The following is a 20,406-nucleotide window of genomic DNA, read 5'->3' as shown; positions in this document are numbered from 1 at the left end:
CTTGATGGTTCCACCCGCCTCTGCCAAAGTGGCAGGGGTCTCAACTCATGTCATAACTAGCCTGAAATCCTGTAACTGTGTGAGTGACCTGGTGTGGTAATAATGGTGAGGTCCAAAGGACCCTGTTCTTTTCACTTTTTGCTCCTTCATAATGCAGAGATGGGTTAAAAATAAAGTTTCCTCTTCAGGTAACTGTGAAATTTGTCATGTCTTTTTCATCCCACTGGAGGTCACCATGTAGACGGTGGTGGTGATGCAGCTGCCGGCTGAAGTTCTCTGTTCCGTGAACAAGGGAGCCTGTGGAGAAAGAAGGGACCTGCTGCTCCCCGTTTTATTCCTCTTTTGACTGTCAGTGGACTCTGATGCAAGAAGGGAAGGTTTTCTTCCTGCCTTCACTGTTTAATATCCAAGAAAGGTCAAGGTTGGGCTTTACTCTGGGAAACTTTTTGCTTTTTTTAGTTTGTTTGTTTGTTCTTTTAAACTGCCTAGAACTGCAGCTTTGGAAAGACTTGGCCCAAGCACTGCCAGGTGAGGCAGAGGATGGGGCATCTTTTCTCACACAATAGTTCTCTTTCTGGGGCAGCACTGCTAAGGAATGATGGGCAGGACCAAAGTGCTGTTCCCTGTGAAAGGCTGAGCTGTCCCCAGGACAGCTCTTGCTCACACTGTATCCTGAGCACTGCCTTCTCCTCTCTGGTCTTCCCAGTTTGCAGCCTGTGTCGGTGAGCTGCAGTTGGACTTGGTGCTCTGCTTTGTCAAGTCAACAGGAAACAAACGTCTGAAGAAGGGATTTTACCTAAGTCAGGGGGGCAAGAAAGAGATGACACATTACCTATCTGACCTGATGCCTTCACAGGCAAGACTTGTCCTATACTTGATGCCAACCATCTGTTGCAGCCTGGAACAGTGCTGGGTTTACACATCTTGTCCTACTCCTGCTGTTTGGCAGTCTTGTCAGGCTCTGCCCGACTATTGTTGTCCCCAGCACTCACAAGGTGTTTGGGGAATTGCCCAAACCTCTGCTGTGCTGGTACAGGTGGAACCTGGAGATGGGGCAGAGTTGCGCCAATTTATCTTGGTGCAGTTCCCAGCTGTTACTCTGTCAAATCTAAGGAGGAGACATTTTTTCTTGACTGATTAGCAGATTAGCAATAGATGCTAAGCAAAGATACTCAAGTGCCTGATCAGACAGCTTCTGACATTGCAGCACATGATGAGTTTGTGTTTGCTCACTGTTAAAAACGGCGTCTTAGCCAAGAGCCAGATGCTCAAGCAATCTGTGTTCTCCTCCCTCATCAATGCCTTCTCACCAAAGCTGCAAAGTGGTTTTAGTTTTTATTTCACCCTTTGAGTTGACCTTGGCTGGCTGTGGTGGTTCTCCCTCCTGAGTGCTGCATCACCTGGCACCCCAGAGCTTTCCATTCCCAGGGCGAGAGCATGAGCCGCTGGCTATTAGAGCCTGGAGCAGTCCATGCCGTCAGCCAGGAGGGGTCCCCAGCTCTCTTAGGATCTCCTCATCTGCTCCTCTTCCGCCTACCTCTGTGCCCACATCTCATGTAGCATGTGAGGCTGCCTGGCCAGACAGGCCCCCTGCACCCCCAGGAGCTGCAGCAGATTCCCCTTCCCCTGTGTCACTGCTGTGTGTCTGTGCCAGCATGTGGACATGTGGCCCAGTCATGGCTTTTCACAGCAGCTGTAGGTGCTAGGGTCTGACCCCTAGGATCTCCAAGACCCCTGCAGCAGTGGGAAAAGCCTCTGTGTGTCCTCTCCAAGCACCTCCACTGGGTACCCCACACCAGAGTGTCTCTGATGACAGCCCAGCACGTGTGGGACATGCCAGCACCCAGAGAGGTTGCCCTGTGCCTCTGTTTCTCTGTGGCCCAGGACAGGTTGAGCTGGCTGTGCCTTTGAGGCTGCTGCTGCCCAGATTGCTGGGGCACTGAAGATCACTAAATGACCCTCTGCCCAGACCTGGTGTCTGTGCCCATCTCTGCCTGACTGTGGACCCTGTGACCCAGCAGGGACCTCTGCCCAGCCTTGGCTGCTCCATCCTTGGTATCCTTGAGCCCTGATGTGCATGGAACCAGGTGTATGTCTATGTGTACAGGTGTGTGTGCACAGCTGTGTACAGATGTGTCTGTGTGCAAGGTGCATATGTGCAGGGGGGTGTGTGTGTGCAGGCTGGTAAATGATGGAAAGTGGCTTTGTGAGTGCTTACTCCACCTCTCAGTACCCTTTGGTGTAAGCCATCTGGCCCCAGAGACTTGTGTATGTCTTAAGTGGTGCAGCAGGTCACTAACCATCTCCTCTTGGATTATGCGGCTTCATTCTGCTCCCCATCCCTACATTTCAGCTCAGGGGACTGGGTATCTAGCAAATAATTACCTTACTACTAAAGACTGAGGCAAAGAGGGCATTGAGTTCCTCAGCCTTTTCCTTGTCCTTGCCCATGATGTTCTTCTGTCCAACAAAGGACAGAGATACTCCATAGTCCTCCCTTTGTTGCTAATATATTTGCAGAAGCATTTCCTGTTCTCTTTACAGATGAAGCCTCTGAGGAGACCTCATTGTGGCCTTTCAATATCTGAAGGGGACCTACAAGAAAGCTGGTAAGGGACTTTTTAGGGTGTTGGGTGGTGATAGGACTAGGGGGAATGAATCCAAGCTAGAGGAGGTTAGATGTCAGGAAGTTCTTCACCATAAGGGTGATAAGACCCTGGAAGAGGTTGCCCAGGGAAGTGGTGAAAGCCACACCCCTGGATGTTTTTAAGGCCAGGCTGGATGTGGCTCTGGGCAACCTGATCTAGTGGAGGGTGTCACTGCCCATGGCAGGGGGGTTTGAACTAGATGATCCTTGGGGTGCCTTCCAACCTTGACAATTCTGTGATTCCATGAAATTTTCAGTTGGGCTTTGGCCCTTCTGATTTTCCTTCTGCATAGCTTCACAAAAACTTCATAGTCCTCCTGAGTGCCCTGCCACTTCTTTCAAATGTCTCTATTCAGCCAGGCTGGCCTTCTTCCACAACAACTCATCTTTCAACACATGTTCCTGTGCCTTTAAGACTTCCATCTTGAGCAGTGTTCAGTCTTCCTGGACTCCTCAGCCTTTCAGGACTGCCTCCCAAGGAACTCTGTTGAGTGCGGCAGCACAAGCGAAATAGCAGGACAGAACAGCATGGGCAGTACAATATAAGAATTTAGGAAAGGAGGGATCTGGACAGGGTGATGTCAATGGTATGAGATTCAACAAGGCCAAGTGTCAGGCCCTGCACTTGAGTCATAACAACCCCAGGCAACACTACAGGCTTGGGGTAGAGTGGCTGGAAAGCTGCCTGGGAGAAAAGGACCTGGAGGTGCTGGTTGAGAAATAGATGAACATGAGCCAGCAGTGTGCTCAGGTGGCCAAGAAGCAGCATCCTGGCCTGCATCAGCAATAATGTGACCAGCAGGGTTAGGGAAATGATCTGGTCACTATACTTGGTGCTAGTGAGGCTACACCTCAAAGAGAATCAGTCAGGGTTGGCAGGGACCACAAGGATCATCTGCCATGGGCAAGGGCACCTGACATTAGAACAGGCTGTCTAGAGCCTCATCCAGCCTGGCCTTAAACACCTCCAGGGATGGGGCCTCAACCACCTCCCTGGACAACCCATTCCAGGCTCTCACCACTCTCATGGGGAAGAACTTCACGTCCAGCCTGAATCTCCCCACTTCCAACTTGATTCCATTCCCCCTAGTCCTGTCACTACCTGATAGCCTAAAAAGTCCCTCCCCAGCTTTCTTGTAGGCCCCCTTCAGATACTGGAAGGCCACAAGAAGGTCACCTGAGAGCCTTCTCTTCTTCAGACTGAACAGCCCCAACTCTTTCAGTCTGTCCTCATAGGAGAGGTGCTCCAGCCCTCTGATCATCGTGGTGGCCCTTCTCTGGACACATTCCAGCATGTCCATGTCCCTCTTGTAATAGGGACTCCAGAACTGGATGCAGTACTCCAGGTAGGGACTCACCAGAGTGGAATAGAGGGGGAGAATCACCTCTCTTGACCTGCTGGCCACACTTCTCTTGATGCAGCCCAGGATCTGGTTGGCTTTAGAATCATAGAATCAGTCAGGGTTGGAAGGGACCACAAGGATCATCTGGTTCCAACTCCCCTGCCATGGGCAGGGACACCTCACACTAGATCAGGCTGGCCAGAGCCTCATCCAGCCTGGCCTTAAACACCTGCAGGGATGGGGCGTCAACCACCTCCCTGGACAACCCATTCCAGGCTCTCACCACTCTCATGGGGAAGAACTTCTTCCTCATGTCCAGCCTGAATCTCCCCACTTCCAGCTTGATTCCATTCCCCCTAGTCCTATCACTACCTGATCTCCTAAAAAGTCCCTCCCCAGCTTTCTTGTAGGCCCCCTTCAGATATTGAAAGGCCACAATAAGGTCACCTTGGAGCCTTCTCTTCTCCAGACTGAACAGCCCTAATTCTTTCTGGGCTGCAAGTGCACACTGCTGACTCATGTTGAGCTTCTTGTCTCTCCAAGTCCCTGTCCTCAGGGCTGCTCTCCAGCCGGTCACTGCCCAGCCTGGATTTGTGCTTGGGATTGCCCCGACCCAGGTGCAGGACCTTGCACTTTGTCTTGTTGAATCTCATGAGGTTGGCTTGTGCCCACCTCTCCACCCTGTCAAGGTCCCTCTGGATGCCATCCCTTCCCTCCAGCGTGTCTGCTGCACCACACAGCTTGGTGTCATCAGCAAACTTGCTGAGGGTGCACTCAATGCCACTGTCCATGTCACCAACAAAGATGTTGAACAAGACTGGTCCCAGGACTGATCCTTGAGGGACTCTGCTTGTCACTGGCCTCCACTGGGACATGGAGCCATTGACAGCCACTCTTTGGGTGCAGTCATCAAGCCAGTTCTTTATCCATCTTGTGGTCCACCCATCAAACCCATGTGTCACCAGTTTGGAGACCAGGATGTCATGCGGGACAGTGTTGAAGGCTTTGCTCAGTGTGTTCAGTTTTGAGGTCTTTTCTACAAGAAGAACATTGAGTTCCTGGACAGTGTCCAAAGAAGGGCAGTGAAGCCGGTGAAAGGTCTAAAGCGTAAGTTTTATGAGGAGTGGCTTGAGGGAACTGGGATTGTTTAGCCTGGAGAAAAGGAGCCTGAGGGGAGACCATATCGCTCTGTAGAGGATCCTGTAGTGAGGTGGGGGTTGGTCTCCTCTCCCAAGTAGCAAGCAACAGTACAAGAGCAAGCAGCCTCCCGTTGTGCCCGGAAAGGTATCAGCTGGATATTAAGAAGAATTTGCGCGTCGAAAGGGCTGCCCCGGGCAGCGGTAAGTCTCCATCCCTGACAAGCTGTGTAGATGCAGGGCTGAGAGACGCGGTTTGGTGGCGGACTGGCAGCGCTGCATTAGCGGCGGAACCCGATGGGTCTCTGCCAACGCGAGCCGCCCCGGGACGGGGCAGCAGAGGACGGGCCCGCGCCGGGAGAGCGCGCGCTGCCCTGCCGCTCTCCCCGCCCCTCACGTGGGCGCCGGCCGAGGGGCGGGCACCGGGCCGAGCGCTGGCCCAATGGCGCACGAGGGGCGAGGGGGCGGCCGCCACTGAGCGGGGGCGGCCGCCACTGAGCGGGGGCGGGGCCTCCCCTCCCGGGAGAGGGTAGCTCGCTGGCTGCGGCATCCGCCGGGCGGCCGCGTCGGGACCGCGCCCGGGGCGATACCGGCAGCGAGCGCCACTAGCCCCCTTCCGGATCGCCACGCCGCGACCCAGCTCCGCTCACCGGGGCCTCCGCACCGCGCACCGGGGTCCGGTGCCGGTACTCCGCTCCGCCCCGGGAGCCTGCGCCGGGACCCCGCTCCGCGCACCGGGACCTGGCCCCGGTAGCGCTGCCCACCAGTCCGCCCGCTAGCGGGGTTCCGGCGGCTCCCGGAGCGAAGACAGGTAGGTAACGCCGGGGCCCCGGCGACGGGAGGGCGGATTCGGCGGGACCTGTTGCTGCCCGGTGCTCCGCTGCGGGCCGCGAGCTCTGCGGGTTTGCCGCTGCTCGCAGGGCGGGAGATTAGAGGCACTGGGGTTCCCCGAAACTGGGACAAAAGGAAGGGCTGCCCCAACCCGCCACCTGCTGCCCACCCAGCCGTTCCCCCCTTTTTGAAGTTCGGAACCTCGCAGCGGGTGCAGGAGGCAGCAAAATCAGGTGGAGAGGGTGTAAGGTCTGGGCCAAGGGTGCCTTGAAGTCACCCGGAGAAGTCCCGGAGAAAGGGGGTTTGGGCCGGCATGAGGCGATGAATCTCCCACTGGGGACACCTCCAGCTTGGCAGGGAACAGAGGGGAACAGCCGGGGTGTGGTGTGCTGGGAAGGCCCCCCAAACAGCAGCTGACCTGGGAGCTATAGCATCTTCCAAATCCCAGTGGAGCCCCTGGGGTCACTGTCTGCTGGCACCCTCACGGCTGGTCGTGGGAGGCTCAAACAGCTTGTCCCCTCGTGCTGGCAGTGACAGTGACTGTCTCCCTTCCAGGTGCAGGAGGGAGGAGCAGGGTCCCCGTGTCCCCACTGCCCTGCCGGAGGAGGGGAAGCTGAGAGAAAGCTCTGATCAATCCTTTGCAACAGCGCAGGACACAGCTGCAAGCAGCCAAACTGTGACCAGTGACACTGTCCTGCTGCCCATCTGGCCCCATCCCCATCCCACTGCCAGCACCATCGCCATCCCCTTTGTCCACTGCCAATGCCAGTGGGTGGAGGCCGCGCGCTCAGTTGCTGCACTGGCATCCCAAGCGTGGGGCCGAGCTGCAGGCCCTGGTTCTTCCAACGGGAGAGTGGCGATGGGCGCTGCTCTCTCCACCGGAGCGGTTGTGGCAATTTCTTTTAACTGTATCATTGCGTTGCTCATCCTCATCCTCTTCCTCATCCTCTGCAAGGCATGCAGGACACCCTCATGCCCCACGAAGAGCCCAGCTTCTGATGCAGACGAGGCAAGGAATGAAGAGAAGTACCTGCTGCAGCCATGAGTTGCCTGGGGACTTGGGTACCAGGCTGTGTTGAAGGAGTTGCACCATCCTGGATTCCTGCTCTGGGACTGGTGCACTGGACCAGGCACTATGAGAGCAGAGGGGATGCCAGGATGCTCACAGGGCCTGTGACATGTGGCAGAGGTCTTTGCCTGCCTGGTTTTGTTGTGTGGAGTCCCTGTGGATGCCCACAGTGACCATGGGGCTGAAGAGACAGTGGCTAGGGACATGCTATGGGGATATTTCTGCATGTCCCAGCAGCCAGCAAGCACAGCAGGAGCTCTGCTCTTGAGTGCATCCTGTCTTTGGGGATAACCTGTGGGCTCCTTGCTGGTGCTTGTGGCCTAGGCCAAAGGCCACTGTGTCACAGACCTGAGTGGAACCAGCTGGTGGCTTGAAATGGTGAGGTAGCGGGAATGGTATGGGCACCTGTCCCTTGGTGGGCTGGCTGCCCCATGGTGGGATGTGGCCAGGGGAACTTCAGCAGCCATGGTTGTATCAGCAAAGCAGGGTGTTACCAGCCTGGATGTCTTTAGGGGTGGCCCTGGGTGCCATGTTCCCGCCACCTCAGGAAGGCTTCACGCACCTGTCTGCCTCGGGACCCAGTTTAACGAGCCACAGGAGGGTCTGCATGGTCTGTTCATTTGCCTCTGGCCTTTTTGTCAATCTCCTCCAGCACTGGCACCAGCACTGCTAGGCAAACAGCCCTCCAGGTATGTGTCCCTGCCTGCCTTCCTGCCTACTCCCAGCTGAGGCCAGACAGTAGGGTCTGACCTGCCTGCAGGCACCAGACCTGCCCTTGTTGGCGTCCCTGCTGAGAGCAGCCTGGGATGGCTTTTTGCTGAGAAAGTGGGAGACACAGGGAGGTGAGGACAAACAGCAATTTGTCTTTCAGCCCCATCGTTCCCCAAGGACCAAAGTGGCTCTCTGAGGAGGGATGCTGGCAGTCTGGCTGATCTCTAAACCTGGCAGCTGTATTCCCCCACCCTGCCTGTGGTTGCTGTCGGTTTTGGAGGGCTTTGCCCTGCTTGTCCTAGAGCTGAGCAATAGTCAAGGTTCCTGCTGGCACAGCCACTGCAATAAGGGGACAGAGGAGTGGGCTGTGCTGGAAGGGATGCCGGCCAGGGTCCTTCTTTAGGCTGGGCTGAGCCTGGCAGAGCCTGCAGTTGCTCCCCATGTCAGATGTAGCTAATTCACCCTTTGCAGCATTGGTTTTACTAGACTAATAAACCAATTGTAGGACCAGGCAGCGTTTCTGAGCTCTGCACAGTGCCTGAAAAATTGGGAGGCAGCATGTCCTGCCAGTGCTGAGGAGTGGCTGCCCCAGGGCTGGCGGCTGTGTCCCTGCAGGACTGTGGGCAGTTTGCTGCGTTATGGTGACAAGGAAGTGTTAATCTGTCTGTGGCTTTTAAATGCTGGGTGAGAAATCTGTGTGCTGGGGGCTGTCATCAAGGAGCACCCACCAGGCCTGGTGCTAGAGACACTAGAGTTTCCAAGCTATGGCCTTAAGCTACAGAGGTGCTTGTGAGGGAGACAGGTAAGCAGAGGGAGGGGACTTGTCAACACCCCTGCATGGTGGGATGAGTGCCTCTGGTCCCCAGCTCCAGCATCTGTGTGCAAGGCTCCAGTGGTGGCAGCCTGTCCCTGCTCATCAGCATGCGGTGAGGCCACCCTGTCTCCTGCTGGCACCACAGCCACGTAGAAGCTAATCTCTCTGCTGCAAAGTGCCAGAGCAGTGGAAAGGATCTGTTCTGCAGCCACCAAATGGGCAGAAGTGGCCAAGCCCCATGGTGAAACAGCTGGGGAGAGGGGAGTTGTGAACATCCTGAAGCTGGTGGCCAGCAGCTGCTATGATACACCGGCTGGAGTGGTGGCACATCCCTCTCCAACAGCCATGGGTGGCCAGGGCTGGGTCCTCAGCCGCCTTGGCTTAGGCTGCCACCCCAAAAGCCATCGCGCTATGTGTGGCTGACCCCACAAATGGCTGTGAGGCTGCAGCTCAGTGCTTGTTCTCTGGCCACCTGGGACTGGGTGCCACTAAACTGCAGCCCCGAGGTTTCGCTACCTGTCTTTCATAGCACTCTCACCTGGTGCAAGCCCAGCCAAGAGTGGGGAAGAACTGTGGGCTTTGCAGCTCTTGGGTACCAAGTGCAGGGAGTCACCCTGACCACAGAGACAACTGCACACCATGGCTCTCCCAGCACCTCTGTTTATTTGTTGGGGCACAAAGGCCAAGTGTTCCCACGATGCAAAGAGCAGTGTTGTGGGCCCCTGGCTTGCATGCTAAGCAGCTGCTGATCAAAGCTGGGCTTGTTCAGCCAGTGGCCCTCAGTGGAGCTGCCAATTGCCTCGCTCACTTCCCCGTCTTGCTCTCTGGATCTCTCACCAGGTTAAGCAACTTGTCCAGCTTTGGAATTTCTACCTCTGGGCCCTTCTTAACCTCCTGGCCTTTCTTTGCCTGTGAAGAGAATAAGCATGGCAGACCTGTGAGATCTGTGGGGATGGGTAGGGGTCTGGCATAGGGAGGGCTACTGGTCTGCTGTGTCCCCTTGCCAGGGGCTCATCCACAGGTGGAGGCACCTGCCTGTCCTTCTATTTCAAGCCCAAGGTGTGTAAAAACCCCAATGGGTCTGTGGAAAGGCAGTAAGGAAGGGTTTGGATAAGCATGGGAGTGGATCTGTTGATCCACCACAGTGACACAAACACACTTCTACCCCTCTCTTCCAAGCTCTTCTCAGCCTCATGGGACTGGACCAGCCTCTGAGCCCTCCAACATTTCCTGTAGATTGCAGGGAGGTACCAAGCATGTACAACTTCAGGGCAGTGACAGCGATGTAGATGTCCAACCCTCCCCAAAATGATCCCACCATGCCCATCCCATCCTGATGTTCCTTGGCAGAGGCACCCTCAGGAGTGGGAATCATTCTGCACCAAAATAACTTTTCCTAGGAGGGCAAGCAGGTGCTGAGAGCCCCTAACTTGGTGGGAAGAAGTGAGTCAGGGCTCCAAGATGGGCTTTGCTGTACCTGGGCACACCCCGAGCATCCCTAGAAACAGCACTGTGCCTCGATGCACATGGCTGAGCCAACCCCATGGGCAGGTAAGACAAGCTCTTCCCAGTGTCTTCCAGCACCTGTTCTAAGCCTCCAGCAGCTCCCTCTGTTGGTGCTGAATAAAACTGTCAGCATCTTGGGAGAAATCATGTAGCATGAGGGGAAAAAAGCCTGTCCAGTTCAATCCTTCCTTGCTTGGGAGCAGCAGAAGCTTCCAGGTCTGGTGGGGGATGATGTCTCTGCTAGGGGTACCAGTGCCACACAGTGCTTCAGGCAGTGTGCCACACCTGCTGTATGCTGCAGCATCAGTGCATTGCTCTCATGATTGCTTGGGGCATTTGGGAAAGTGACAACTAGGTTTAGGTTCTTCAGGTATATGCATGCCAGACACAGCTGCAGCAGAGGAATTTTCCAGTCTGTGTTCAGCACACCAAGCTGCCCTGCAACTGATCAGCTACCCCTCAGGAGTCCTCCAAAACAGCATTCACCCATTTGCTGCATCCTGTCACTCAGCCCTGCCTTCCCTTCTCAGCCTTCCCCTTTGCCAGCCTGCCAGATCTCCTCTTGCCTCTGGATCTGAGGGGGAATGGGCCCTGCTCTGGGGCTTGCAAGCTCCTCTGTGCCAAACATGGCTCTAGGCAACCTATAAAGCAGATGCCAAGCAGAGGTGAGTGGAAGGGCTAGTATCCAGTCTGGCAGGTGGCAGAGGTGGCAGCAAGTCCTCAACCTTGTGGCAGAGCAAGAGGGAACATCACCACACAAGGCTTGGAGCCAGTCTATGGAAAGCTGCTGTGCTGGCTCCTCCTGGCATTCCCAAAGCACAGCTTCTGTATGGGGATGCTCTTGAAGGCCAAGGGAGAAACATACAGTGTCTGAGGAAGGAGGCCACCTGCTTTCTTCTCAGTTCTCATGCTGAATCAGCTTCTCCAATGGCCTCGTGTGCAGCAGTTACAAGGATGCACCTTCAGCACTGGAGAGAAATGCCTGGGCATGCCAAAGAGAAAGCTGTATGGCTACAGGGATCTCAATACTTTACTCTAGCAAACATGGGCATCACTCAAGATGATGACCACTGGGGAAGAAGTTCCAGAGGATCCCCAGTCTGATCCTTCACCCCAACGCAGCACAGCCCTGAGAGAGCAGAGCTTTCCTTGGCTGCTGGAGGGCACAGCTGGGATGAAATCAGCCCTGGGTGGGAAAAACAAAATACATGGAAATCCCTGCTCCCAGGGAAGACAGCCCCACTCTTGACCTGAGTGCTTGGATGAGCTAAGGTTGATTTTTATTTGCCAAGACCATTGACTGCACACTGGGATATTGCTGGTTTGTATTAATGCTGCTAAGTGAGCAGCACCCTCTGTGGTTCTGGTCCGTGCACTGGGAGTGATGTTTGTGCTAATGGCCCACGTCACAGCTGAGCATCTCTCTGAGTGAGAGCATTGAGATAAACACAGCTGCTCAGGGTATTCCAGGACTTAGCTATTTCTGCAGAAAAGCTGCTTTGCTATCTGACAGCACTCAAAACACTCCCTTTGGCAGCCTTCATCACACAGCACCATGCACAAGTCTTTGGGACAGGCTGAAGAGGACACTACTTTGCTTAGCCAGGAAAAGCCATATCCCATCAAACTGACTCCATTCCAAGCCCTTTGTTCTCCCCAGGGATCGGGTCAGGGAGAATACTTGACCGATGCCTTCCAGGTGGTAATGCCAGGTCCACAGGGACCATGTCTGAGCCACAGGCTGAAGTCAACAGCCACAGGCAAGACTCGTCTCCTAATCACTGAGCTACCCCCAAAACCTTGACTTTCACACTGGCTCAGCTTCTTTGGTGCTTCTGAGCAAGCCGCAGCAAAGCTACATGCAAGCCTGTAATGAGCTGTAACTGAACCCCAGCCCTAATTTAATGCCACATAACTAGGCAAGCAGGATGGTACAGGGGAGGAAAATTAAAATGTCCTTTTGGGGGCACTGGAATGGAAAGTTTCCCTTTATTCCTCCATCTGCTTTTCCCGGGGCACCTATGCATGTGAGCTGGCTGGGCTGCTGCAGGCTGCCTGATGGCACTACCACAGCACTGTGGCATCTGCTTGGATGCACATGGCAGCTTCCTACAGCAGGCTTTGCCTGCATCAGGCCTCTGAGGAGCAGCCCTTCTTGGAACAGAGCTGTTAGAATTTCCTGGAGCATATGTGATTCAGGGAAGCATCACCTTCATGCACAGCTGATGATGAGCTCTACCTCCTGGTGGATGTCACAGTCAGGTGTGGAAAAGGTACTAGTGGAGTTCTGCCACCTGGCATGTAGCTGAGCCCATCCTCTGCCTGCATCCCTGCTTACCTCATACCCATGGGGCTTACTAGAGCCGAGGGAAGTCAGGGCAAAGAATCCCCTGCATGGAGCTGACAGATGTAGAGCTGTGGAGTCTGTAGAGCTGTCTGTCCCTAAGGATCTCATAAAACGGATGCCAGAGTCACTCACAGCAGTGTTTGCATTGATTTTATCATTAACAGTCCCCAGAAGGAGAGCAAAATGCTCTTGGCTGAAACAGTGATGAGAGATTTGTCGGTAAAACTCATGGAAGCAGTAGAAAAAGTACTCTGTGGGGATGGACTCTGCCTCACTGACAGAATGTGAGCTCTGAGAGGTGAGATGAGGGAAGACCCCCATGCTGCTGTGTTCATAGCAAGGTCCTCTTTTGTCCTTATGCCCCCTTTGCCTTTATGCCTAGGCTCCACTCTGGCTCTCCAGGAAGGAAAACTCAGGCATGGGGCTTCTGGCCCTATTGTCACTGCAAGGCACAAGTGCTACAGCACCCTTGGTCATTCTTTCAGCCCCAAAGGTGAGTGCTGACAATATAAGTGAAGCTGAAGGTGGAAGGTGACTGAGGTGAAATCCCAAGGTGAGGGCAGAGAGAGGACAATGATGAGAACAGTGATGTCTGGCTGTTTGAAGACCCTAGATCCATCACCCTGGAAGCCCCAGCTCTCTCCATGCTAGCACATACTGAACTCTACATCCAGGATATGGGAGTCAGTTTCAACTGGATTCCTTGATCTTGGCTGATGCCTTCATTCCCTAGCTGAACAGTAAACTGCTGAGTTAGTATAACTCCCAAAAAAGCCATGATGCTGGCACTTTCTAGCATCCTATTTTTTTTTTCTCATTGGTGGAATAATCATAAAACATCTGCTGTAAGGTTTCAATTAAATAAAGCAAAACATATTTATGTTTTAAAGTAGTGAGGAAGCCAACCCTGCTGGTACAAACACAAACAGAAGCATCCTCATAACTTCCTTGGCAGCAGACGGAACACTACTCCCTACTGAGTTTTGGCCAAGGGGCACAAGCCTGGCTTTGCCCTGCTGTCATCATGACACAGATAGTTCCAGTTTCTGCTGTTCCTGGCAGGATGGGATTTCTGGGCACATTCATGCTAGGCCAGGATCTGGCCACTTTACAAAGCAGGCCAGTAACCTAGGACATTAGCTTCATTCTGCATTATCTGCAAAAGAGGATTTTGAAGGAGGTGAGAAGCCCCAAGAAGCTACCAATGGGGCTTCCCAAAACTCCCATTCTTAGTCTCAGTGGAAAGGAGCACACAGCCTGCCAGATCTTCAGAGGTATGTTGCCTCTGGAGAAGACTTTTTCTCATCCCTTCTGCCTTGCTCAGAGGTAGGTGAAGGGGACACCCTCAGGGTAAGGGCTCCTCCATTAATAAAATACACTGGTGACAAGTCCATCAAATTCTTTTGGGAAGACCAAGGAAACCCAAACTCCTTCATGAGCACAGAAAAATGTTTGTCACTTTCTCCCTGGGGTGTGAACAAAACACAGAGATGTGATATGACCTGCAGCCCTGAAGCCTTCATAAACCTACCCTGTCATGGTCTTACTTCTGTTGCTGTTATATAGCTGTCAAAGCTGGAATTATGCTGAACTGGAGGCAGTACTGGTGGCAGGATCACTTCTGGGCTCTCAACAAGCCCATTTACATTCAGCAGAAACTTGCTTATCCACAGAGAGCCCCAAGTCACCTTTACAGTCTAGTTTGACAGTGTTGCTCCTGGCCCACAGAAGAATTAGCTCACAGGATGAAGAGAAGGATTTAGGCATATTTTGCTATTGTTTGGAAATAAATGATGCAGGAAATGTTCTGCTTGCAAGCAATGAAATAATCAGAAAACCCCAGGGGATGGCTGGGAGGTTCAGGTATCAGCAACGACAAAGGATCATTTGCCTCAAAGATGCTCATCTTTCCAGATTCAGCTAAAATCTATTCTCTTCAGGGCAAGAAGCTCTCTTTGCTCCAGCACACGTTTGACTCACACCTCTGCTGGCATCTTCATCAGACCATGCCAAGGCACAACAGAGCAGACAGGTCTCATGTAACTGCACCAGTACAGGTTAGGATGTGATCTAGAGGGCAGCCCCATGGAGAAGGACCTGGGAGTCCTGGTGGACAACAAGTTATCCGTGGAACAGCAATGTGCCCTTGTGGCCAAGAAGGCCAATAGGATCCTGGGGTGCATTAAGAGGAGTGTGTCCAGAAGATTGAGGAAGGTTCTCCTCCCCCTCTACTCTGCCCTGGTGAGATCTCACCTGGAATACTGCACCCAATTTTGGGCTCCCCAGTTCAAGAGAGACAGGGATCTACTCAAGAGAGCCCAACAGAGGGCTATGAGGATGATTAAGAGTCTGGAGCACTGCCTTATGGGAGAGGCTAAGAGACCTGGGGCTTTTTAGTGTGGAGAAGACTGATGGGGGATTTCATAAATGTTTATAAATATCTGAGCACTGGGTGTCAAGAGGGAGGGAACAGGCTCTTCTCAGTTGCACCCTGTGATAGGACAAGGGGCAGTGGATGTAAACTACAGCACAGAAGGTTCCATCTCAACATGAGGAGGAACAACTTCTCTCTGAGGGTCACAGAGCACTGGAACAGGCTCCCCAGAGAGGTTGTGGAGTCTTCGTCTCTGGACACTTTCAAGACCCATCTGGATGCATTCCTGTGTGACCTGCGCTAGATTCTACAGTCCTTCTCTGGCTGATTGGTGCCATGGTGCGATCTCTGCTGATCCTCAGCAAGGAGCTCAAGAAAAACTAAGCAGCAACCCCCTGGAGCATGTTGTGCAAGTTGTGCTAACAGGATTTATTGAAGCATCAAGAGTACCCTCAGCTGTGTACCATAGCTGCGCACAGGAAGCTGCCCAACAGCACAGCCCATCTCATAGTGACTGCTGTATAAAGCATGGCCTCACTAGGTCCAACGGCAGGGGAGAATGAGGAGGGTGCTGGTGGGCACTGCAGGGTGCAGGACAAAAAAGATAATGCTCACCTAAGGTTTAAGAAAGGCTCAGCACCAAGCTCTTCTGCTTGGGCACTAACCAAGAGATTTGGCTTCCAGCTACCTTGAATATTCCCTGTTCTTGCTAACTTCAGAGCCATGAGCAACAGCTCTTACACACCACCAATTTAGCCACCTAAATATAGATATAAGAACACCACACTTAGCAGCCATGCATGAAAACTTCAGCAAGCAAGGCCAAGCTGAGCACAGTCTGTGCCTGTGGCAGTTCCCACAGCTCCGCCAAGCTGGAAATTACAATGACTTTCTAACTTCTGAATTTATCCCAGCACCAGCCACAGAAACCCACCAAAACAATTTAAAACAATTAGTCTTCTGCCTTTTCCATATCTGACATTTACGGTCTTAAACCAGGAATGTGGTCGTGATCCTCAGTTCAACTTATCACCCAAAAAGTAGCTTTAAAATAAAGGATAGATTTTTAAGTTATCTAAAGATGATGGCCTAAAACAGGCCAAATGAGCGAATACTCCTAACTCCGACCTTCCCCAATGTTGTGATTAGAAAGCATCATCAACAGGCTGTCTGCTCCTTCAGGAGGTCACAATGCCAGCCCTGGAGACAATTTAGCCACACTCCAGCTACAAGCAGTGTGTATTTGTGTGCATGAGGTGGAGAACAGCATTGCCTTCAGGCATCATTACTCTTGGTCATTGAGTCAAACCAATAGCAGCCTCCTCAAATGAAGCAGTGTGATGAGATGATAGACTCCTCACAAGGTGCATGAAAAATATTTTCACTCATACCAGTTCACAGATTTAGTGCTAAACACTGGGAAAAATCATCATGTACTCAGTGCACAAGATAATTGCCCTCCCCTGACCCACAGAGGATTTGTAAAATGGCTGGAGTAGAGAAAAAAGCCCCAAAGCTTTTACCTCCAGCCCAGGACGTCCTGATAATGCAAACTACCATTGGGATAAGGACAGAGGGATGAGATGCTCTTTTCTTTGCCTCCTTGGTGCCTCTGCCATTGCCTTCAAACCCTGGATCCATCCCTGCTGAGCTCAGACTCTCTTCAGTGCTGTCAGGTGCTTCTGGATGGGATGCCTAATGTAGTACAGCCCTCTGATTACTATCCCTTGCTAGTTATGCAGGTGGGAAGTGATAAGGTCAATACCAGAAGTCTTAAATCAGTCAAAAGAGACTTCAAGGCACTGGGAAAAGTAGTTGAGGGATCAGGAGCACAGGTAATTTTTTCATCTATACCCTTAGATGCAGGTAGGAACGCTGAAAGAAACAGGAAATCATGCCTGATCAATAAGTGGCTCAGAGGCTGGTGCCACCAACAAAATTTTGGGTTCTTTGATCTTGGGGAACTCTATACGGCCCCAGATCTGCCAGCAACAGATGGGGTACATCTGTCTCAGAGGGGGAGAAAAGTCCTGGCACATGAGCTGGTGGGGCTTGTTGAAAGGGCTTTAAACTAGGCTTGAAGGGGGAGGAGGTTAAACACAACAGTACTAGAGATGAACCAAAGGAGGCTGAGGGTGGTAAGCCAGAGATAGGAGTAAAATCAGCAGCCCAGCTGAAGTGTATGTACACTAATGCACACAGTATGGTAACAAACAGGAGGAGCTGGAAGCCTTCCAGCCTATCTGGGCTGCAGATCTGTGGCAAGACATTGCTGCTCGCATTGAGAGAATCCCAGTGAAAGTGAGACACATCGATGCTCACGTTCCTAAGAGCAAAGCTACTGAGGAACAACACCACAACCATCAGGCAGATCTAGCTGCAAGAGTTTCCCAAGTGGATACCAACTTCTTTTTCCTTTCTTACTAAACTTGTGAGTGCTGGGTACCAGACTGCTGCTGGTTGCACACAAGTGCTCCCTCCTGTTCCCAGGCAAGGAGAAAACAGTCTGCCTTCTTTTTCTTTCCATCTGTAGCTGCAAACATTCCTCATGGGATGGCATAAAGACATTTGAAGATGGATTCTCTCAATGCGAGCAGCAATGTCTTGCCACAGATCTGCAGCCCAGATAGGCTTTCCTTTTCTCTGCCATCCATTCTTTTTCCAGTCTTTTAGCCAACCCCCCAAGGCATTGGCTACCATCTATGATGCGGTGAGAGCTGGGATTTACAAGGCTCACTACTGGACCTGGAGCAACTCCTGGGAGGAGTACAGCAAGGGCATCAATTTCTGTCTGGCCAGAATGTCTCTGGAGTGACAACACACACAAAGGAGGAGCACACGACCCTGCCACTGCTTTTCCACCTGGGAAGGGACCCTGGAGAGAAGTACCCACTAAGTTTTGCCAGTAATGAATACCAGAGGGCTATGGAGTGGATATCTGGGGTTGTCCGGCAGCACAAAGCCACCATGTTGCCAGGGGTGCCACAACTGAACGTGTGTGACAAGGCTGTCAAGAATTGGTCTCCTCCGGGCTGTGAGAAGTTGGGGAAGTGCCTGAAACCCCCCAAGTCTGATCCTAAGAAGTGCTTTTGGCCTCATTGATCTTCTCTGCAGCCCTCAAGAGCTGCACAAAAAAACCCCTCCAAGCTGCTGGACAGAGAGTTTACAAAGCATGTCTTCTCATGTTGGCACTCCTGTTTACACAGAGAGCTCGAATGGGAAATCTTGAAAAGCCTGGTTTGGTGGAGGTGATCACAAACTGGCCAGAAGGCACAAGCTGTGCAAAACCTCCAGAGGAGAGAGTAACTCATGCCGAGGAAGCTCCTCCTTACAGTGATCTGTCTGATGATGAAAGGAGATACAGCAGGAAAACTATGATGTTGTTGCCATCACAGAAATGTGGTAGGATGACTCTCACAACTGGAGTACTGTAATCAATGACTACAGACTGTTCAGGAGAGACAGGAGAGGGAGAAGGGGTGGAGGAGTGGCCCTGTATATTAGGGAGGCTCTGGACATCATGGAAGTAGAGACTAAGGATGCCCAGGTTGAGTCCCTGTGGGTAAGAATTAGGGGGAAGGCTAACAAGTCTGACATCCTGGTTGGAGTCTGTTATAGACCACCCAACCACGAAGAAGAGGTTGATTTAATTTTTTTCAAGCAGCTGGAGGCTGCCTCAAGATCACTTCCCATTGTTCTTGTGGGTGACTTTAACCTGCCAGACATCTGTTGGCAATTTAACACTGCAGAGAAGAGGCAGCCTAGAAGGTTCCTAGAGTGTATGGAGGATAGTTTCTTATCCCAGCTGTTATGTGAGCCTACAAGGGTTGCAGCCCAGCTTGACCTACTGTTTACAAATAGAGAAGGGCTGGTGAGAGATGTGGTGGTCAGAGGCTGCCTGGGGTCCAGTGACCATGAAATAATAGAGCTTTCAATATATGGTGAAACCAGGAGAGGCAGCACCAAAACCTCCACACTGGACTTTCGAAGGACAGACTTTGGCTTATTCAAGGAACTAACTCAGAAAGTTCCTTGGGAAACAAAGGGGTTCAGGAGGGCTGGACTTACTTCAAGAAAGAACTTTTGAAGGTGCATGAAGAGGCTGTCCCATCATGCTGGAAGAGGAGCCAAGGAGGAAGACATCTGGCCTGGATGGGCAAGGAGCCTCTAAAGGAATTAAGGGAAAAAAAGAGGGTGTATCACCTTTGGAAAAAAGGGGAGGTATCCAAGGAAGAGTTTAAGGACATTGCTAGGTCTTGTAGGGAAAAAATTAGAGAGGCAAGAGCCCATTTAGAACTTAGACTGGCCACTGCCGTAAAGGAGAATAAAAAACATTTCTATAAATATATAAATGACAAAAGAAAAGGCAAGGACAACCTCCACTCTTTATTGGATGTGGAGGAGAATATAGTAACAAAAGACGAGGAAAAGGCAGAGGTAGTTAACACCATCTTTGCCTCAATCTTCAATAGTGGGACAGGTTGTCTTCAGGGCAGCTGGCCTCCTGAACGGGCAGATGGAGCCAGGGACCAGTATAGTCCCCCTGTAATCCAGGAGGAAGCAGTAAGGGACCTGCTGAGCCATTTAGATCCTCACAAGTCCATGGGACCAGATGGGATCCATCCTAGGGTGCTGAGAGAGCTGGCAGATGAGCTGGCCAAGCCGCTGTCCATCATTTATCAGCAGTCCTGGCTCACTGGAGAAGTCCCAGATGACTGGAAGCTGGCCAAGGTGATGCCCATCCACATGAAGGGCTGGAAGGAGGAACTGGGAAATTACAGACCTGTCAGCCTGACCTCAGTGCCAGGCAAGGTTATGGAACAGGTCATCTTGAGTGAAATCTCAAATCTAGAAACCTAGAGGGTGGTTAAAGGGATCAGGCCCAGCCAGCATGGACTCAGAAGGGGCAGGTCCTGCCTGACCAACCTGATCTGCTTTTATGACCAGGTTACCTGCTTGGTGAATGCAGGCAAGGCTGTGGATGTAGTCTACCTGGACTTCAGCAAGGCCTTTGACACCGTCTGCCACAAGAAGCTCCTGGCAAAGCTGGCAGCTCCTGGCTTGGACAGATTTACTCTGATATGGGTCAAGAACTGGTTGGAGGGCCGGGCCCAGAGAGTGGTGGTGAATGGTGCCACTGGCAGCTGGCAGCCAGTCACTAGTGGTGTCCCCTAGGGATCAGTGCTGGGCCCCATCCTGTTCAATATCTTTATTGATGATCTGGATGAGGGAATTGAGTCCATCATCAGTAAGTTTGCAGATGACACCAAGTTAGGAGCAGGTGTTGATCTGCTGGAGGGTAGGAGGGCCCTGCAGAGGGACCTGGACAGGCTGGATGGATGGGCAGAGGCCAATGGGATGAGATTTAACAAGGCTAAGTGCAGGGTTCTACACATTGGCCACAACAACTGCATGGAGCACTACAGGCTAGGGACAGAGTGGCTGGAGAGCAGCCAGGCAGAAAGGGACCTGGGGGTGCTGGTTGATAGTAGGCTGAACATGAGCCAGCAGTGTGCCCAGGTGGCCAGGAGAGCCAATGGCATCCTGGCCTGTATCAGGAATAGTGTAGCCAGCAGGACAAGGGAGGTTATTCTTCCCCTGTACTCAGCACTGGTCAGGCCACACCTT

General features: G+C 52.5%; 1 protein-coding gene across 1 annotated transcript in view; it reads right to left on the bottom strand.

The window, feature by feature from the left end:
- Window positions 1-9,355: 9,355 nt before the first annotated feature.
- DNAI1 (dynein axonemal intermediate chain 1) overlaps window positions 9,356-20,406 on the bottom strand; it is a 184,049-nt gene continuing 172,998 nt past the window's right edge. The window contains exon 23 of the mRNA XM_054397521.1: window positions 9,356-9,460. Within this exon, the coding sequence (XP_054253496.1) occupies window positions 9,356-9,460 (105 nt within the window). The remainder of the gene's footprint in view (window positions 9,461-20,406) is intronic.

This window comes from Indicator indicator, chromosome Z, assembly GCF_027791375.1.
Source record: "Indicator indicator isolate 239-I01 chromosome Z, UM_Iind_1.1, whole genome shotgun sequence".
NCBI classification, from domain to species: domain Eukaryota; kingdom Metazoa; phylum Chordata; class Aves; order Piciformes; family Indicatoridae; genus Indicator; species Indicator indicator.
The sequence above is the reverse complement of the archived record's forward strand: the minus strand, read 5'-3'. Positions and strand labels throughout refer to the sequence as shown.